This window comes from Augochlora pura, chromosome 2 (genome assembly GCF_028453695.1).
Source record: "Augochlora pura isolate Apur16 chromosome 2, APUR_v2.2.1, whole genome shotgun sequence".
In the NCBI taxonomy this organism is placed as follows: Eukaryota; Metazoa; Arthropoda; class Insecta; order Hymenoptera; family Halictidae; genus Augochlora; species Augochlora pura.
The window spans coordinates 5,038,934-5,059,476 of record NC_135773.1 but is presented as its reverse complement, the minus strand read 5'-3'; the positions used below and the strand labels follow the sequence as shown (position 1 = coordinate 5,059,476).

The 20,543-nt window shown below is 42.7% G+C and overlaps 1 protein-coding gene across 2 annotated transcripts in view; it reads left to right on the top strand.

The window, feature by feature from the left end:
• LOC144475498 (protein groucho) overlaps positions 1–20,543 on the top strand; it is a 170,741-nt gene that overhangs the window by 52,942 nt on the left and 97,256 nt on the right. The window contains exon 3 of one of the 2 annotated variants that reach the window (XM_078191459.1): positions 2,176–2,239. In XM_078191459.1, the coding sequence (XP_078047585.1) occupies positions 2,176–2,239 (64 nt within the window). Of the gene's footprint in view, positions 1–2,175; positions 2,240–12,974; positions 13,010–20,543 lie in introns of those variants that run through there. The other variant, XM_078191468.1, reaches the window with a different exon arrangement.

The window sequence follows — 20,543 nt, the reverse complement described above, 5'->3', positions numbered from 1 at the left end:
ACGTGATAGACAAATTAACGATGTTTATATGAATGGACATTTTTAATTCATTGGTAGCTCTTTTGCATATATTTGTCGTGATTTATTGCTAGGATACTGTCAAGATTATGTCACGCCTATGTCGATTTTTATGGAAATCTTTATTTTCGTACAGAAATTAGAAACACAGAAATATTTTCTTCGTCAGCTGAACGATTATTGATTTAAGAAAAAAAATAAATATTCCATTAGACTTTGTTAATAACTACGTTTTCTTGCATTTGAAAATGCGTAATGATCCACAGTCTAATCGCTGCATATACTAAAATAAAATAAAATTCTCTTTTAATCATTCTAATAAATTGAGGAAACAATGCCAGTTTTTAAATCTTTCTAACGTGCTCAAACTTTGGTACATCTACTTGTAATTTTGATCATAAATTCATAAAATTCGCGGTACATCTATTCATTGCAAAAAATATAAATGTAATATAAAACAGTAGAAAAATTCAGAATTAAAAAGTGTCAATGTATTATATCTCGAACCTATTAAAATTATGAAGAAAGAAAATGATTTTCTGTATAGTTTCTGCTCCACATAATTGCTGCAAACAATTTTTATTTTACCCAAAAAATCCATACTGTAATCGTCATTAATGAAAATAATAATAAACATCGACGCTTTAGCATGTCGGATAAACTGTCAAGAGCTGATTTATAGAAAACAATGATTTATAGAGTAAACCCAGAAAATCTGCATACAGTCGCTGTTACGCATCGTTAATGGATCAATATAGAAACGAGCCGTCCTTCGATTTTGGAGCACGTTCACGCAATCGCGTTGCTTCCGGTAGTTTTTACGCAACGTTTAGAGCTTCGTCGCGCCGATAGAGCGACGGATAGAGATCGGGGGAGGCCCGACACCTATACAACGATTTTCAAGTGCCGTGGTCGGCGTGCAACAACTATTATCGATGTTTTGTTGCGGCTGCACTAATTGTGTGTTTTTAATGGGTTGGCCGAGCGCCGTCCCACCCCCTCCCCCCCGTCACTGGGTTTCCGATCCAGGGGCGCGACTCAAGCGGAAAATCGGTCTCGCGAGAGAGAAAGAGAGAGAGAGAGAGAGAGGGAGGAAAAAAGTGCGCCGGAAAACAGTTGAACGCCGATAGATCGCGGACGTTACCGACGCAACGAGCCGGTTTCACACGCGATCACGTTCCCTGCCCGTCACGGATCCCGATGCGCGCCGCCAAGTGTCCCGATTCGCACCGATGAACCGAGTCAGCCGTAAAATGCGATCGTTTGATTGTTATCGAAGGTGGAAGTGTTTGGAAAAACTTCGCGTTAACGATTAATCGAGGTGGACGCACCACGTGTTGGAAATTACAATATTTTCCATCTCTGTATTCTAAACGATCGTCTGTTCGATTGTTAACTTACAGTGTACGGGAAACTAACTATTATACAGGGTTGTCTGAAATAGGTTATAAGAAGTTTTTTCTTAAATAAAGAATGAGCTAGAGAAAAAAGAGCTTCGAAGAAAAAAGTTCAATGGGATCGCATCCCCATTTCTTGAAATTATTCTTATTAAATTAATAACTATTATTATTAAATTTCAATCGCGATAAAATAATGTTCTCAATTTACGATGGATCTATTTTATGTAACATTAATTTTTAAAATAAGTTTGAATAACTTTAACACGTTCCGGAATCGTATATGACTTCATTTTTAAAATTAAAAAAAGAAAAGAGAAGAAAAGGAAAAGCAAATGACAAAAAAGATGCTTTATATTCTCATTCATCATCTTAAACCTACTTTTGAACAATCCTGTATATTTTGCGTAACAGAGAAAATATTCCGAGTATCGTTATTCGCAAAATCTATTGAACAGCGGAATTTCAGATTAGCTTTATGAAATCCCCGACTTCGATCGCCGCGGTAATAAATTAATAAAAACAGATATCGAAGTAGACGCCAACGCGTTTCAGCTTTCACCGAATTCTTACCATTTTAATGCGACGATTACTAATACGATCCGGCGATTGTTCCAACGGCGCACGATTTTTCCAGACAATTAAATTGTTAATCGTATCGAGACCGTGCCGAAACGAAATATTCCCATGTACATATCCCCCCAGACTGGTTCTGCACGCTAATGTTTCGCTTACACGTTTTCCTGTTTGTTTTGCGCAGCATTAAGTTGGAGCTGGAGAAACTCGCCCAGGAGAAGACGGAGATGCAGCGTCACTACGTCATGGTGAGTTAACGATCAAAATTCTTTAGCAAATAAAATAAAGGCTCGCCCCGCTTTTTTTTGCGTCCGTCGGACGATCCTTTTTTTCTTTTTTCTTTATCCGGCGCCGTACGAAAGATTTTGCACGGAGGATGCCATCTTTCTCAATATACGTCGCCGCGATGAAATAACCAACGGCCTCGCTTGTAAAAAGGAGCGGAGAGTTCATCGGCGGGAGAAGAACTGAATTTGTGCCACGAGATATTGTGCCGACCGCGCGGCGTGCTGCCCGTCGCCTTTTACGGAGAAGTTAGAAAGGAATCGGAAAAAAATGTACTCGTTAATAAACCGCATTTCCTGAAACCTGATTCCCGAGCGATCCGCACGATGAAAGCCCGCGAGTAATTGATTCTTTTATTGGCCGGCGAAGGATCCGCGCGGCCTCTTTAATTGATCGTTAAAAAATATTTTCTTGCAAGGAGCCGTTCTGGAAACGCGGCTCCGGAGGGGGCAGGACAGACGGTGGGAACTCGTGTCCGTAACCTATTAACCCTTTGCACTCTCGAAGTCATTTCATCTGTAAATCTGAAATAATTTTCCTGGTTCGCTTTTATGCATACGAAATTGATACTTGCACTCGTACCAACAATTTCACCGCTTAACAATTTTTCAAACCTAAACTTCGTTGGTGTAAGAATTATCTTTGGACGCGATAAAATAATTTTAGTGGTGTCTCGGTGTTGCCAGTCGAGTGCAAAGACCACAAATATTTCGCGACGCGAGACGAGAAGCGTTTTTCTAAGAATTCTTCCAAGAGATCAAGGCGACGTGCTTCGCAACGTCTCTCGCGCAGCGTGCCACGTATTTATAATATCGTAGTTTGTCTTCGTAATTCTGACATTTACGAGTACCGGCCGGCGGATCACGCCATCGGCGCGAAGATCCATCGATCGAAATTACACCGATCTTTACGACCGCCTCGCCGGACCCACGAAATTTCCGGATCCTCGAAACGCGACAAGTCGAGATTGAAATTCCGAACGGTCTACGCTCCGTGACAAAAATATCGCGCGTCTCGGACATCCAACATTTTCATCGTTCGGAGATAATATGTTTGCTTTTGCTTTCTTCTTTTTTCTTTTTTTATTACGAAATGAACTGCACTGCAAACAAAGAATGAACGAAACGATCCGTTTTTTTGTTTGTACAAACGAAAGAAGAGGAAGAGATCTGTGCGACAAACCGATAACACTTGGGAAATGATGACAGGGAACAACAGGATTTACATATGATCGATGAACGGTTAAATAAATTCGGAGATAGGATTCTCGGCAATGTTTTTTAAAAAATAAGAAATACGTATTTTAAAGTGGCACGCGGAATCGCCAGAGCCGATTAGTAGTATGTATATTTATTTATAATCGTCGAGATATATTTATTAAGACGGAAGACGATTTTAATGCCTTCGGATTTAAAATATTTCAAAAGCGTATCGAATTAAAATAGCAGAATTTACGTCAAAAATATATTAAAGAACTGTAAAATAAAAAAGATTATTCTCGTAAAATAAAGAAAATTATTTTTATAAAATAAAGAAGATTATTTTCGCATAATAAAGAAGACCTCACAGAGAATTAAAAATAACAATATTTTATGTTATTATCTTAAGTATAAAGTCACGTTTTTCGTCTACGTTTATCATCGTTTCGTCGCACTAATTTTTTAATTTTGTTTAAACAAACGGACTTTTTCCTTCATTTTGCCTTCGCGATATAATTTATAAAAATGTATAAATTCGAACAAAGAGTGCGTTTATCATCTTAAAATGACGAAACCATTGGATGCTCGATGCGTGCCATCTTTTTGCGGCGGAGTGTACGGGTGCCTGTTCGCCGGCATCCGAAAAAAAGAACTGGTTACAGGGATCCCTCGAGTACCTCGTGTCCCGAGCGACAAGCTATTTAATTTCCTCGATCGGCCACTAAATCAGCACAGGCCGTGTGGCTTCCTAAACGGCGCGGCGGCGCTCGATTCGAATACAGTAGCTCGGTTTTAATCTGTTGATTGCGCACGAAACGGGAATATTTGACTCGCGACGTAGGCGATAATTCATAGGTTCCGGGTAAAAAGGCGACGCGTGAGAATCCCGCTTCTAGCCGACTATCTTTCAGCGGGAGAGACCCCGGCCGCGGCGCAGCCTCGTAACAGAGACCATCAGCCATTCATCCGACCCGCCGAGCGGGTTCTTCGCGCGTATTTCTTCGTGGTCGCGCTACCATCTCCTTTTCAGTCGCACCGGTGCTAACACACACGCTCATCTCTTTCTCTCCCTCCCTCTCTGTGTAGCAGCACAGTATACTCGTCCGTGTATACATGGCTGGCAGCGATGCCGCGGCTTACTTTCGCCCGTAGATCTTCATTATTGCGGCGCAACGTCACCGGTGTATGCGTCTTCATTAGCAAGAGATACAACGCCGCGCGCGCGCGCCGGTATAAAACGACTCAAGTCGCATCCGACGGCTATGGAGAAGGTCGCGGGTCGCGCGAAAAGACGCCTTTGAATTTACACGCGGCGCATCTGCTGCGGATCGCGGTCCGCTTTTCTGCCGATCACGATTAAACGAAGTATAAGCCCGCGAAATCGTCGAGCCCGCGCCTCTGCGGATACGTGGGCGCGGGATTTCACTTCAGAAATCTTTTGTTCTCGTCTGGCGATCCAGGCGGAATTTTATGTTCAGGTGTTTGCATATAGCATTCTGTTTTATTTGCTTTCACGGCGGCGTATAATAATCGCTTCGGAGCAGGGTTTTAAGGGTCACTATTTAAGGTTGGCGTTCGACTGGAAATCAAATACTAGTAATTTTAGAATTGATCCTTTTCTTCTATTTGTTCTAAAATTGTTCTATTACGTTCTAAGATCATTTTTATACCAATAAGATTTAAAAGATTGTTAAATAGTGGAGCTGTTCGTATGATTCACAAAAATTCACTTTGTCATATAAAATGGAAATACTATTAGAGAATACTAATAGAGAAAGATTGTTTCAGATTTATATTAAAATGGCTTCGTGAGTAAAGGGTTATTAGAATTAATAGAATCGAATTACGTAAAACTTAATTTTCTTACTTCCACTTTTGAGTAACGTAAGAATTTGTGAAAAAGTCATCGGATCCATACACAACGCGTGCATAAATTATAGTAAAAATTTCAGCTTGATAACTTCATTTTTGTTAGAGTTATTTTGATTTTAACGTTAACTGCGCTATAACTGTGTATATTGAAACGTAATGCGGATATAATTTGAGGGATCTGCTGCAATTTAACTATAAAATTTAACTCATAAAATTTTACGATGCAAGTATATTACTAGGTGTATTACGAGGTTCAAATAATCGTATCTCCTCTTCCCCAATTGTCCAATTTTTCTTACAAGCTTAAGGACAATTAGAGAGAATTTATTGCACACATTTAGAAATTTGAAGCATGTTGCGTGTTCAAAAGGTCATTATAAGGCTATAAAGATGTTAAAGGGAAAAATCTATGTGTTGAATAGAAATAAAAAAATTTAATAGAATATGTGCCGGGTCATTTTTGACCGAAACGCTTTCCGACCGTAAATTTCCTCACAGCTTCGCGCGAAAACGTTCGTGGTTTGTAAATGCCGACACGGCGGCCGTAAAATATGAACCAATAACTTCGGTTAAACACAGGGGTTTTCCAAAGGCACGATTTTATTATCGAACGGTGACACTTTTAAGAAACCATGTTCATAAATACATAAGCCCGTTGTCACGTGCAGAAATTGCGACAAGTCGTATAACATTGAAATACGATCGGCTCGATTCGCTTTGGACCATCGATATTAAAAAAAATGATCTATCGGGACATAATCGCCGCGCGGTGTCTTTTTAACGGTAATAATCGTTGCGAAGACCCGCTCGTTGAAAGATTTCTCAAGCCTAAAGCACAAAATGCAAGCCACGGCATAATGGCCGACGCGATAATCGGATGGTAAATTATTCATTGGCGGAATCGGAATTTATTTTTAGCGGGAACGCGTCCATAAACGGAATGACTGAAACGATCGTAAAAATTGCTTCTTTAATTCTCGTTACTTAAAACCTTTAGAGCTACCGTACGGAGCCGGCTAATACATAGTTCGGCTCCGCGCTTGACGAAACTGTCACCAAGCATTTATGGTCGCGCATAAACTCATAAGCCTATTCACGGCGAAGCAATAAACCGAAAGTAACGTGTTTTTAACGATGCAGGGTTCTTTGACCGTGCCCGTGTGTACCCTAAGGAAACTTTTAAAATGCCCGCTCGGGCACGGAGCAAGATGGCCGCGTAGGTTTCGTTATCAATTTATTAGTTTCCCATTCTCGCAACTGGCCCACAAACGTGCGCCGTAAAACGCGGGGAAATCGAATAAAATCGCGCGAAATAAAATCAAAATTCGATCCATTGTCCTTCGGGATTATGCAGTTTACCATCGATTCCTTATTTGCCTCGAATGGCTCGTAAAAATTTGTCACGATTACCGTTTAGAAGTTCGCCAATGAGGCGCGAAGATAAGACCGAAACCGCGAAGGTCGCGCTCGGAAAAATTCGACGTTGTTTTTCTTCAAAGCGTGTCCATCGTTCTCACCTAATTCCCGAAAATTTGAATTTCAAACTTGCCCACGGTAAAAAAAAGCCGCGGCTGGTCAGCCGTGTCAAGTATGCGACTCGTAATTTTTCTTGCGCGTGCTTCCACGGACCTTGTTCTCCTCCGGCCAGTGATAAAAATTCTGTAAACCCAAAGTCCAATGGCGCGATTTCAACGCTTCCATTTGCATGCCCGTTCTTCGGGAAATTTTTATCTACGTACATATATAGAATTTGCATCGTAACAGCGCGTCCGCGCGGTTCACGTCGAAGCTCGCACGCGACCAAGTCGCGCGAACGGAAAATGAAATCAAAAAAAAAAGAAAAAAAGGAAGCGCGAGAAACGCGAAGTAAAATAAAGATCTTTGTTTCGCCGCGACCCCGGAATGAGAGAAAGAGGACAAAACAGAAGGCACCGGCCGATCGTTAGAGTTTATTGTCTTTCGGTCGCGGTGCAGTTATCGTGGACGCCCCGGGTAATTTATAGGCCACACTTCGTGGCCGCGTTCGATGCAAATGACTTCATACAAAATGCACGGCGAGAGCCGGTTGCGTGGACGTGGCACTTCCGTCGATTCACGCACCACGAAGATTAATCGGCCGATCGCGACGCCCGTGTACGAACGCGCGTACGGACGCTCGACGCTGTCTGCCCGGCCGATTGATCGATCTTCTTCCGAGACGATCGTTCCTCTCTTTTTTTTCTTTCCACGCGATTCCTCGCACGGAACCCGCGCGGCTCGTTTCACGCGTTGCATTTCAATTCGTTGCCGGCGAACGTCCAGCGCCGTCTCCACCGCGTATCGTCCATTTGCCGTTTTCTATGAAGCCGTCCGATCGTGGCTCGTTTGAAAAAAATCTTTCGCTTCGCCCCCGCCCCCGCCGCCGTCGCCGCGCACCACCGTGTCTCGTTCAATCGCTATTCGATTAGTTTGTCACTCGAGGCGCGGCGATGAATCGCGAGAAAAATACGCGTCGATCCGCTCGAACGCGGAGTCCGGCCGATGGAACTCGAATCGAAGACCGCCGCCGAACGAACGCGCGCGCCCGCGCGAGCTCTCTCGGTCATTTATTATTACCGAGACTGTGTCATATTACATCGTTTTGTCACTCGTGATTAATCGTCGACGCAACAAGAATTTATTGTATTGGCTCCGATTCGCCGCAGCAACAGGTACACTTGTCGAACATACGCACCCGTACGGACGTAGTATCGAGTCGCTCGTAAACGCGCTCCTAATGAATCGGTTCGGGACGTCATTCGAATGATTCGGCTGGAATCGAGACTGGCCATCAACGAGGTCGGAGTGTCTTAAGGGGGTAATCCGGTTTAGACACACGGTTTTTAGGCATCCCTTTTAATTGTATTTCTTTCTTCGTAAATTGTTTCGCATTGAACTTTCATACATTTATTTAATTATATTTCTGCTGCACAATATATGTAAAGAAATTTAATACAATAAGATAAAATTGAGTAAAAATGGAAACTGTCGCGAAATTGTTTAGAAATAAACATTATAATGCACTTTTCGATTACGTTAAAAAATCGTGCATTATAATGTTTCATACATTCATTTAATTATATTTCTGCTGCACAATATATATATATATATATAACGATTTTTTAACGTAATCGAAAAGTGCATTATAATGTTTATTTTTCTAAACAATTTCGAGACAGTTTCCATTTTTACTCAATTTTATCTTATTGTATTAAATTTGTTTTTTTGCGGAAGAACTACATAAGTAATTCAAAATTTTATAATTCGTTCAATAAAGTTATATAAGCGCGAATATTTTCCAATACGAATACATCATTTGGAACAATGAGTTCATAAGTTGATCTTCTACTTTGCCTGCATTGGCAAGTCTTCTTGCGACCCTAGGGCAAAGCCTGCTGCATCCATCTGAATAAATAAAAAACAGGCATGCAAATAAACGAGCGAGATGCAGAATTGTGGGAAAATTTCCTTCTATTTTCAATAATATAATTTCGTTTCCAATAATATAATTTCTAAGCAAAGCAGCCTTGCGAAACAGCAACGACTTTCGATTCATCACACTTTTTCGTTTTTTTTTTATTATATCTTCTGATGAGAGTTTTAATGTTTAATGTTTCGTAGTGTTTTTGGTACAGATTCATTTTGTTTAATACTCCTCGCGAAATAAAACAATGTAATTGGATAATAGCTGTTCACGCTTCTGTTTGCTATAAAAGACAAGTCAACGTGGCAAAAAGCAAGCGAATAAATATGTTAATAATTCAAGAAGGGGCGAGCCATCGAGCTCAAAAAGCATCGCGACGCGCGAATATCAAGGCGAATAAAAGTGCTCAAGAATCTAATAGTCGAGTTTACATCTCGCTAAGCCGGGGGCGAGGGCGACCCCTCGAATCGAAATGGGACTTTAGCGAAGGAGCATTACCGTACTTCTTCTCATTCCTACGGGATGTAACCTTAATTAACTCCGGAATCGAATCGATACTCGTTAGGCGGCGCCGTAAAAAGGAAGAAAAAAAAAAGAAAGGCGAAATAAACGGCGTCGCTCGAAACGCAAATGTCTTGCTTAATTCTCCGTTCGGCGTCCTGTTCCGCCGTTGTTGCTTTTTTTTCCCCCGCTGCCGGGAATTGCCTTCGTTTTCCAGCCGGTGCCACTTTCGGTCGCTTTAAAACGCTTTCGTGTTCACACACCGCGAGCAAGTGCCTGGCGTATTTTATATTCCGCGTGTACATAAACCCGGGGGAGGGAGGAGGAGGAGGAGGATTCCTGATTTTTCCGCGCGGAAAAGCTTCCCCTCCTCTCCCTCCCCACCCGTCAACCGAAACCCGACAAGTTTTCCGGGCGTTACACGCGCGCGAACCGACCGGGGGCCGATCCGTCGAAGCCGATACCCGCACGCGCGCGCGGATTTTGTTCCCCGATACGAGGCTGGATACGCGGCGTTGCATCGCAAGGAGGATGCTCGTACGACGTCGTTATACGATGATATTGCCTGGCCACGGGGCATTACGCTTTTATGGCTCTTTCATGTAATTGTCGAGCTCGTGAACTTTTACGAGCGAGAACCGCGCGGAAGAGATCGCCTTGAAGCGCGTCGTCCGGTGCAGTTTCTGCCACGCGGTGCATTGACTCCCGATGCTTCTGACTGGCCGCAGTTGCGACGACCGCTTCGTTGTTTATTCATCGATGCCGACTCGCGAGAAGATCCGTCCTTCTTTCGTCACCGAACACCAGTCTTCGCGCGTGTTCCCCTCGAGGAGCAGAAGCCGAACAGGCGTTTCTTTCTTTATGGGAATTACTCTTGTATGAACTCTGAATAAATTTCGGCTGCTGACGAAATTATTATTGCGACATTTAGACTTCTTCTTGCCTTTTTGATCGTCTAAGATTGTGTCATTTTAGTTATAATGGATTATTAAATAATGTTGAAGAGGAATTTAAATTTGTTCTTCGTGTTTGTAGAGTAGTGATATGCAGTCTTTTCTGGTTTGAAGTGACTGAACTATAGATTTTATGCATTCGTGCAGAACCTAAATGTATGAAATATAAAACAGTGCATAGATTATATAGATTTAAAAATATTGTCATATTAAAACCGGGACACTTTTTAAATACTTTCTAAATCAGATGTAACTTTTTCAAGAGAAGTTTCGGAAAACTGCAAACAATAATTACAGTGAAGAATCAAAATATTTCAAAATTACACATACATATACTGCGAACCATGCATAGCAAGCAAAGAATATCTCAAAGTTATAAAACAGATTATTTTATTACGTTCCCGACTATTAAAACATTTCCAAGCCAATCGTCAGCATAAAACTATCAAATAAAATAAAATTACTAAATAAAGCAATCAAATGAAATTCTAAATTACTTTCTCTCGTTCAAACTATCAACGAAAAAATCCGGCGAGAGCCGAACGGAATTCCGACTCTGTACAGTTTTATTTACTTCCTCCGAATATCTGCCTCGCGAAAGGATCCATTAATAACAAACGACCGTGCAACGAAACGAACGCGAGGTCGCGGCGCATTAAAGATTCGCGGAACATATAACGTCGGGTATCCGAGGCAGACTGGCGGACGATCTTCTTTACGACGTCGAATGAGTTCCATATTAACGCGGTGTTTGGACTAGATAAAAGACCGTCTGGGGAGAGTGGGGGGTGGGGAGGGGGGGTCTCGGTGCCGCGCGCAGCCTGAAATTTAACGCCGCACTCGGTTACGCCGCACGAAAAAGCTTGGCGCGGAGTTAAGGGGGTTTGATGGTCACCCGGGAGTACCCCCATTAAATTCCAACGGTCCAGGATTTTATGCGTCCGAGGCGTCGTCGTAGGGATTACCGCGGAAATTTTCGCGGCAGGATACGGCGATGAGTTAATAGAATCGCCGCGCCGCGAACGACCACAGTTCGGGTCGTTAACACCGCTAACGTCGTGTCCGGGCCGGGTCTAGTGCCACGCGGCGGGTTTATGCAATCGTTGCAACGCCGCGCGAACGTGCGCACCTTCCGGCGCCCTGAAATTGGCCGGGTTCTTGCCTCCTCGCGCTCTCCCCTCCCCACCCGCGCCCACCGTGCCCCCCGTGCCCGGAATCCGAAAGCAATTCGCTTTGATGAGGTTGCGCTGTCTCGGTCTCCCCGCAGCAGTCCTTTGAAGATTATTAGTTAATTGTTAGAGAATAGGAAACGATCGGCCATAATTCCCCGTAATTGCGAGCACATTACGCCGCGTAATGCATAGCTCCGGACCACCGATGTAATTACAGGGAGAGTGTCGGGCCGGATGATTCTCAGAAAGCTTCATTGGTTAACCGATTGCTCTTGTTTTTCCCTTCTTCGCGCTGCCGGGGCGCCCATGGCCACGCCTGTTTGATTATGGCCATGGTAAATACGTGTATGGAAACCAGAATGGAACCAGCGGAACCCGCGAGCGCGCGAGCGCGCGCGATGCAATTGCAAAGTGTCCGGGAAAACTTCGGAATTTGCATACGCGACGAGAGGCCTCGACGAACGCCTGGACTCGTGGCTGATTTTTATGCGTTGCGACGGTTCGACCGTTTCGAACGGGGATAGCCTAATTTGCAACTGTACGCGAACGTAAACAAACACGCGTCTTGGGAACTAAACGTTTTAACGCCGCCGATGACGATTAGCTGAGAACTCTCCTTGGAATCGAATTTAGACGGAAAATATACCGACGGTGAAAAAGTGCTCGCTGAAACATCGATTTTTAATACAAACCTCCTCGCGATCGCGCGTGTAAATACGAAGACGGTCGATAACCGGTTCGCATTAGTATTCGAATAATTTTACAAACTCTATTCGACTAAACTGGCTAGAAACAAGTTACGACGAATAATGAATAGGCATTGTTGTCCGACCGAAAGAAATTCGTCGATCCACTCGGATAAATATTTATCCGTTTCGAGTAGCGCGCGATTCGGGGGTCGCGATCGATTTCACACGTCCGACGCGCTGTTCATTATCCAATCTCCGCCATGCTAATGTCACGAAGCACGTCGCGACCCGCTGATCTTCGTCGGCGGTCTGCTCGAGGGGCTGGGATCCGAGGGGCGCGCGCGGGGGGAGACACACGCATCGGTCCAGTTTTCGAGTGTTTTCCTAGATTAAATCAAGCGGAGGCGAAATCGAGGGCGAAATTTACAAGTTGTACACGGTCTGGCAAGCCCCTTTAACGTAAGGGGTGTGTGCTCGCAACGCGGGGTCCGCTCCGTCCGTAGAAAGATAAAAAGGGGGATAAGAGGGCTCTCGTGAAAGGGACGGAGGCGGCCGGGAGAGCCGAGGGTCCATTAGTCTTGCGTATCTCGTCACGCCAGAGATACCGATCGCGATCGATATCGGTCGTTTATTCGAGAATGAAAGCGTCGACTCGCTCGCAGAGCCAAAGGGATTGCGACTCGAGGGTCGTCGATGGGATTCCACGCCATTCTCGGTTCGGTTCACAATTTTTTAAGTAAGGGATTCCGCGGGGACGAATTGTGCCGATTTATATTTCAAATGAATCGCGCGCGCGCGCGCTCGCGCTCGCTACTAAAAGCGGGGACCCGATGGACCTACCTTTGCGAAAGTATTGGATCGGTTGGGACCTTCGTCCCGATAAATTGCAAGCTAACGAAATACAAGTGAGTAAACTTTTCAAGCTTTTCCGTGCGCTATGTGACGCGGAACCGGTACCAAAACCATCAAAAAGAAATTTAAATAAACGCATTTGCAATTTATACGTATAGCGACGTTGTACGAGAATATATCCAATCGAATAATATTTATTATAATCGCTAAATGTTATCTAATCGCTTGAAAACTACATTGTCAAGAATAGCTGCAAATATAGCAAAAAGGAATCAGCAAATTTTAGCAAATATAAACTTTTAATTATTTTTATAGCAAAGTATGCTTGCAACAAGATATCCATCCAATCCTTCAGCAGGAAAGAATTTTTATGATTTTAAAAGAACGTTAAAATCGGCCAGGCAGGTTTAGCGTTAAAATGATGTAGCCTTTTTTTTTATCGGAAGTTTCGATTTTTGCCACGCAACGCCGAGGGATCAGCCGACGAACGACCTAGCACCGAAAACATTTCACCAAAGTATATTTGTTTAGACAAGACATTCAATTTTCGCAAGTACATGCGAACAGTTCGGCAAGCACCGTGCGCAAACTGTTTCTCGGTGAGCACACACCTTTCCGCCGGAGTGTTCTCACCTACTTAGCGAATGAACCACTACCAGCCGATGAATTGTTAACACGGTCCCTTCTATCCGGCGAAGTTTTATCTGGCCGGCCGGCGCATATTCCAACCTTGCGTCTATCAATTTTTTACGAGCTCCAATAACGTTCGCAATCTTTCCACTCGAAGCTTTAGCGTTCTTTAAAAGGGGGGAGTCCTTGACGATTTTAAACGACGAATTAAAAGACAGAGAAATTGAAGTACTGCGCGACGTGCTCGCCGATTTTACCTGGTTCGCGTTTAACATTGTTTAAAGTTTTAATAGAATGTAAAAGTGGTGACTTCTTTAGATTTCTAAATTTAAATATCTCGTTCAATTTTGTAATCTGATCTTTGTTATATTTATATATTTGTTTACATTTTATATTGCTATTTATTATTTTTTTTTTTTATATTTTCGATTCGTTTAACCCTTTCGTCCGCGAAAACAATCTGGTTCTACGTGGTACTGCGCTGAAAATTAGCTCATGATTAGTCCTTCTTTATTTTCCTAAGTGTTAAATAAAAACTGTCATTGATAAGACAATGTTTTTTTAAAAAATTGGTACTTGTAGCTTTAATATTAAGAGATATAAAATATAAAATTCTGTTATTTATACCCGTCATCTTATGGACGCCGGATTTATCCGGCACTTGATTTCCTTTTGTTTTTCACTGTTATTTTATTGTATCTATATAAATACAAACATGTAAGCGTGTGCTTTATAAAGTGGTGCATAATTTAATGGTATACCGACTAAGATTATAGGAAAAGACAAGATTGACTACTCATTTGAATCGAACTCGCGATACATTCATATCTCCGCGGTTTCGATAATCGCAAGACTCTTTCGAAACAACTATCATAAAAGGGACAACTGACCCACGATCTCTGCACTTGATGATAGAAGACCATAGTCTGTTTTTGACGACGAAGACACCCAAGAAGTATGTGGTCGGGATAGCTGTTCGCTTCCGGCGGGCCCGCACTCGAAAACACATGGGTTACGGTAGCGGAGCGGACAGCTGTTACGAGCGACGATGTATCTCAGGGCAGCTCGTTCGAAAAACAGGCCGCAGTTGTTTAACAACGGCGTTTAGTGGAAATTGGATCGTTTCTTTCCCCTTCGGTGGGTGTCGATCAACGACCGTCTGCCGTGTTTATCATCGCCGATATACCGAACATCCTCGGTAGCATAAATCTCGAGCGGGTATGTGTGTGTGTGCGATCGAGGCGGGCGGAATTTCGATCACCGGCGGACACACGAGGACGCGGCATAAAATCCTGACGCGGGCGCGTAAAGCTCCGGTTTCAATTTGAAAATGCAAACGAGAGGGAAATAGGGAGCGCTCCAGATTCGGCGAGTTTAACGGTTGAACGACGTTTATTGCCCGCGCCCGCGCCCGCGCCCGCGCGCGCGCGGCTTTATCATTCCGTCCGAATCGAGCCGGGCCGTGGTCGGGCCGGGCCTGTTCGAGACACGCTCGCATTAAACGTGTCGACCGCGGGTAACGTTTCCAGCCTCGCGATAATTAAGATCCAGACCTTCGCTCCGCAAGGGTCCCCGGGGCGAAGTCTATTAATTAAAGGCTAATTACTTCGTCGAGCCACGAAGCGAGAGCGAGAGAGAGAGAGAGAGAGAGACGATCCGCGCCCGGCCAACTGTACCCCGTGGTTACTTCCTTGTACCGCTTCTTGTCCGCTGCCGCGCCCCTCTTCTTTTCTCGTGATTCCTGGCCGGTTGAAATCACGCTGGACAACGCCGGCAATTAAATACAGGCTGGAGGAGAATTTGCCGTTCGCGGTGAGCGGTGATTTGATGGATCAAAAGAGTGCGCGAAAGTAAATAGGGGACGGGAAATATTTCATTAACGTTTGTTACAACCTGTTAGTTCTTCAGAGATTTTATATCGTTGGACGATTATTTACCGTTGGTGGTAATCGTCGACTGGCAATACCTGGACTACAATATCCGGCAATTTTGAAAAAGAAATAACTTCTTTGTAATTGCGACGAATAATTTTTTTTTTTAAATTTTCGTTCTAGGCTCCGATGAAACAGTTCAGAGAACGTCATTTGTTAATTCTTTATTGTCTCTACCAATTGCAATTTTTTTTTACCATTGTCCGGTAAAGTAATCCTTATGATATCATTCGAAAAAATTTGGATCATCTGACTGAATTATAAAATGGTTATTATTGATGATCATGATGGTATTATGATTCCGAAATTCCATGAAAATTAAATGGTCTTTCATTCGATTTTAATAAAAGTGCTCATCAAAGTTATATGATATCAATTACTTTTTCAACATTCATATGTTTTATGACTATCTTAATGAAATTTCAATTGATCGTAGCGTAAAAATTAAGTTCTAAAAAATTCAATTTTAAATAACTCTGTCATCTACATTCGTGCGACGCGACAAAATGCCGATAGCGTAATTAGATACATTTCTTCGCTACTACAATTCTGATATAGATTATTAATAATATAAACAGTGCAAATTATCTTAATAATACATTCATTATACATTTAAAAAAAAACTGCGTCGATGCTAAGAATTCAAATTTCCAAGTTATCACGTGCACATGACAACGGCTCCCATTGTTAACAAGTTACTGAATACTGTCAACGTTTAGCGATAATAACACGGCGTTGTTCGCAAATAAATTACGATCTACAGCAGGCGATATTGAAAGTATTTTTGTATCTCCTGAAATTATTTTTACGTCTTGAAAATTACCGAGGACATCGGCTGGTATAATACGCTTCAGTGTTATTATAGGATCCCGATTCATGCGATTATTAACCCTTTGACTACTGTTGGCGCCTATTGGCGTCCGACACACGTTGGCTTCCCGGCACTCTAGGCGCCAATAGGCGTCAAGATCAAATTTCGCCCCCGTTCATTATTAAACTTGATCAATTATATATCGCGTAATATTTATGTTACATATTGCAAAAAAGCTTAAAATTATTATTCCCTTCAAGTAATATTGGTTTAATGTAATAGAATTCGATATTTTGAATATTTTAATATACTTCCTCAGAAAATGCATGTCTAACGAAAAACTACGGCCTTGCCAAAATCTGCCGTAGTCAAAGGGTTAATTAGCCGTCGTTCATTAGACAATATTCTCGCGATTCTCCTTTTGCGATTTCCCCCCCGCGGTCGCCAATGGAAGCGCTCCTCCCTCGACTCCCGTTTTATTTGCTCCCCTCCCGGTTTCGTTTCACTCGGTCGGGGCAGAGTACGTAACGTCGATTTTTGATAATATCGGGATAAACAGCTTCGCGAAACTCGCTCGTAACTGTTTACGATACATGGGTTTTATTAGCCGGCAGTCGTGTACCCCGTTAAACGGCGGCGGCGCACGGTCGTACGCGAGAACGAGCAAAAGCGCGTGTTTTATTTGCGCGTAATAAATAGACTGAGGAGTTTATACGTTCGCGATACGATTATGTAAAACATGAGTTTTAGCGATTATATTCGATCGCGGGCGCGGCGCCGCTCCGGAGAGCCGTCCGGTTATTAAATAACCTTATTAGAAGTAGACTCGGTTTTAATGCGACCCGCTTCTATCGCACTTCGCGCTCGCTTCGTTTCTTTAATTCCGTAATTGCTGCGTATTTTTTTTTTTTTTTTTCGTTCCCGTTATCGGAGTCCAAAGTGTGCAATAAATCGTATCGCTCGTTTTGCGGCTATTTTGCCGCGTGCTCAAACGAAAGTCGTTCTCTTTTGTTCTCGAATAGTGGTAATAGATCTGCTTGAGTTATCCATGCGTCCAGATGTTTTAATTTAATGCTTTATAGTTCATTGAAACATCGAAGTCGCGTCTTGATTTCGCAACGTCTTTTTCAATGGTCACAATGTGATGAAATGACATTGTCTTCTTTTTTTACGATTATGACAGCTGTGCAGTGCAATTTCTTGATCTCACTTGACACAGTAGAGTAAATTCATTTTACTTAAAAATTGTGAATTCGCTTAGTTACAAAAATCGTGGTAAAACTACAGATATAAATGATATACATATATCGTTTATTGTTTGACATAACGATATCAATCCTTTTTTGATATATATAAACCTGTAATAATATAAATAGTAGCAATCCTGCTTTTCTTTCATTTTATGATATAAATAAATATCAAGAAATTACGGACGGATTACAAATAAAAGGTTCACAATAAATCTACACAAACCTACCTTTTAAATCGCTGCGCTTAAACCACGTTTCAAATAAACGGTCGATAAACCGAAGTAGTTTTCAGCCGGCATTCCGTACTGGCAACCGCGCGCGAACCGAATTTGCCATAAACACGAAATTAAAAAACTCATCGAGAATTTAAGCGTCGCGGAATCCGCGCGCGACACAAAGCAACGGACAGAAGCGTCGCGTTCACCGGCCGCGTTCCCGTTGTTATCGAATCAAACGGCGCCATAATTTTCGCCAACGCTGCCGTCCCAGCGGGTGGGTCCATTTTTCTGGGAAAACGGGGGACCTCGAATTTGTCGCCCCCGAGGAACATCCTTCTCGCCCGTTTCGAAGCGACGTTACAACTCAATGCCCGGCGCGCAACCTTCGCGTTTTACGCTCCCGGCGGCGGCGAGGATAAAGGAAAAATGGCACTGCTTCTGCGGCGACCGCGTTGATATATTAAAACACGGCTTTACGATCGACGAGCAATAAAGACCGTTTTCACGACAGTCGTTGTTCCAGCACGAGGAACGACGGTGGCGACTGTACCCCGTGTGCCCGGGCGCTCGTTAAAATCGCGGCGCTGCCATTTTTTCACGGCTCACGGCGAGCCGCGCATTTTTTCCTAGCCGGTCCTCTCGCTCGAAGTCAGAGTTGCATCGTTCGAAGTCCCGTGGCGCGTCGTTACCGTTCGACTCCGCGCCTTTCTTTCCCGCCGTTCCCGACGGCCCTTTTCCTTTCAACCGCGTTCATTGGTGGTGACGTTTCTTCCGCTCGTCGAAAGTCACGGATGACTCACGGACACCGGTCGATGAGTCACGAGTTAGAGGGGGTTTGAGGAGAAGCCGTGCTGTCGACTCGGGTTCGTGAAACCGGAGAATCCGATGCTTTTCCACTTAGCACCGGCCGGCGACGCGCTCGTTATCGATAACGGAGCTTCTCGACGTTATTAACAATTTTTCCAACGCTCTCGAGTACTCCTCTATCTATCAGATTGTAATTGCCCGGCGATTATCTGATCGGATACCGGCGGCGAGCGTCGACGCCGGATCGTTCGAACGTCTCGTTTTTAGAGAACCGTGCGCGCCGAGGGATACTAATTGATTCCGCAGAAGTATAGAGTGTACGGTATTCCGCGATGCTTATCTATTTTCTTTATTACGCGCCGACGACTTTGTTTTCGTGGAAATTACGGCTCGACGCCGATGACGGTGATCGAATGATGAGTCAGGGAACATGATAGCGAAGTGGATGCTCCTCGCGAACGCTACCTCCGTTCGGCTGTATTACGCTTTGCTGGCAGAGTTGGACGTCGTTCAACTAAATGTCCATATAAAAAATTATTTAAATAAAGAATTAGTTATGCGAAGGGAGGAGAGTTCTTCAATAATAATAATAAATGAAAATTAATATCCATTACGTGATAATCGAGAAACTTATCGTTTTCACCTAAATTCGGATGAAAAATATTTTCTTTCGAAAAAAAAATTATTTCCAAGTGAAATATTAACATAATTTCGAATTTCTTGTTTATTACTTAAAATAAAACTTGCCCAACTCTGTTTATATCAACACTTCAAAGTATCAGCATTTCGTATTCTGGCATCTGCTCCTAGAAATTTCAAGTATCCCGTAAAAAGCACTGTTTACAACTCGCGAGGAGGCCTGCGGCGAAGTGCCCGGAGAGATTAATGACCCGATGACTCGTAAATTAAATGTCGACTACGAAAAGAATCCACTCGGAATGCTTCTGAAACGGTTGGCCGGCCGCTGAAAAGCGTTCTCGGGACACTTCAAAGACTGAAATATTTAGATCACCGGCAGCATCTTTTAGTACTCGTAACCTGAATCTTTGAAGGTAGCATACAGAGAGAGAGAGAGCCCGGCTTTGGGGGAGGCAGCTGGTCCTTTGCCGTTCTCTATAGACCTCAACAGTCTGAACTGTTTCGTGCACGGCGAATATTTCAAAGAGCCGCCGGAAGATTAGTCTCCGCAAGAGTAGAATCTGTGCGCTGCAGAAGATTTTCGAGGACCCGGAACGGTTTTCCAAGGAAATGCAATTTTCAAGAGTGTCCTCTTCCGCACCGATCAATGTCCTCGTACATTTCAAGCTGCGGAGACGCCGTTCGGAGCCGATCGATCAACAAATCGTACGATTCGGATATTAAAGAATCTTCGGGGACACGTTTTAAGATGCTTCTTTCTGTACGTGTTCCAATACGATTTTTCTAAGTCTAATCGAATTCCTTCATTTTATCGATGATGGTGAAAGCTATGCTATATTAGAAAATAACGATTAGACCGAAATGTCAATAAATAATGATTAAACTGAAATGTCAATAAATAACGATTAAACTAAATATTAATAAATAGCGATTAAACTAAAATGTTAATAAATAGCGATTAAACTAAATATTAATAAATAGCGATTAAACTAAAATATTAATAAATAGCGATTAAACTAAAATATTAATAAACAACGATTAAACTAAAATATTAATTAATAACGATTATACTAAAATATTAATAAATAACGATTATACTAAAATATTAATAAATAACGATTATACTAAAATATTAATAAAAAACGATTAAACTAAAGTATTAATAAACATCGATTAAACTAAAATATTAATAAATAACGATTATACTAAAATATTAATAAACAACGATTAAACTAAAATGTCAATAAATAACGATTGAACTAAAATATTAATAATCCATTTCCTTACGATTAAAACTATTC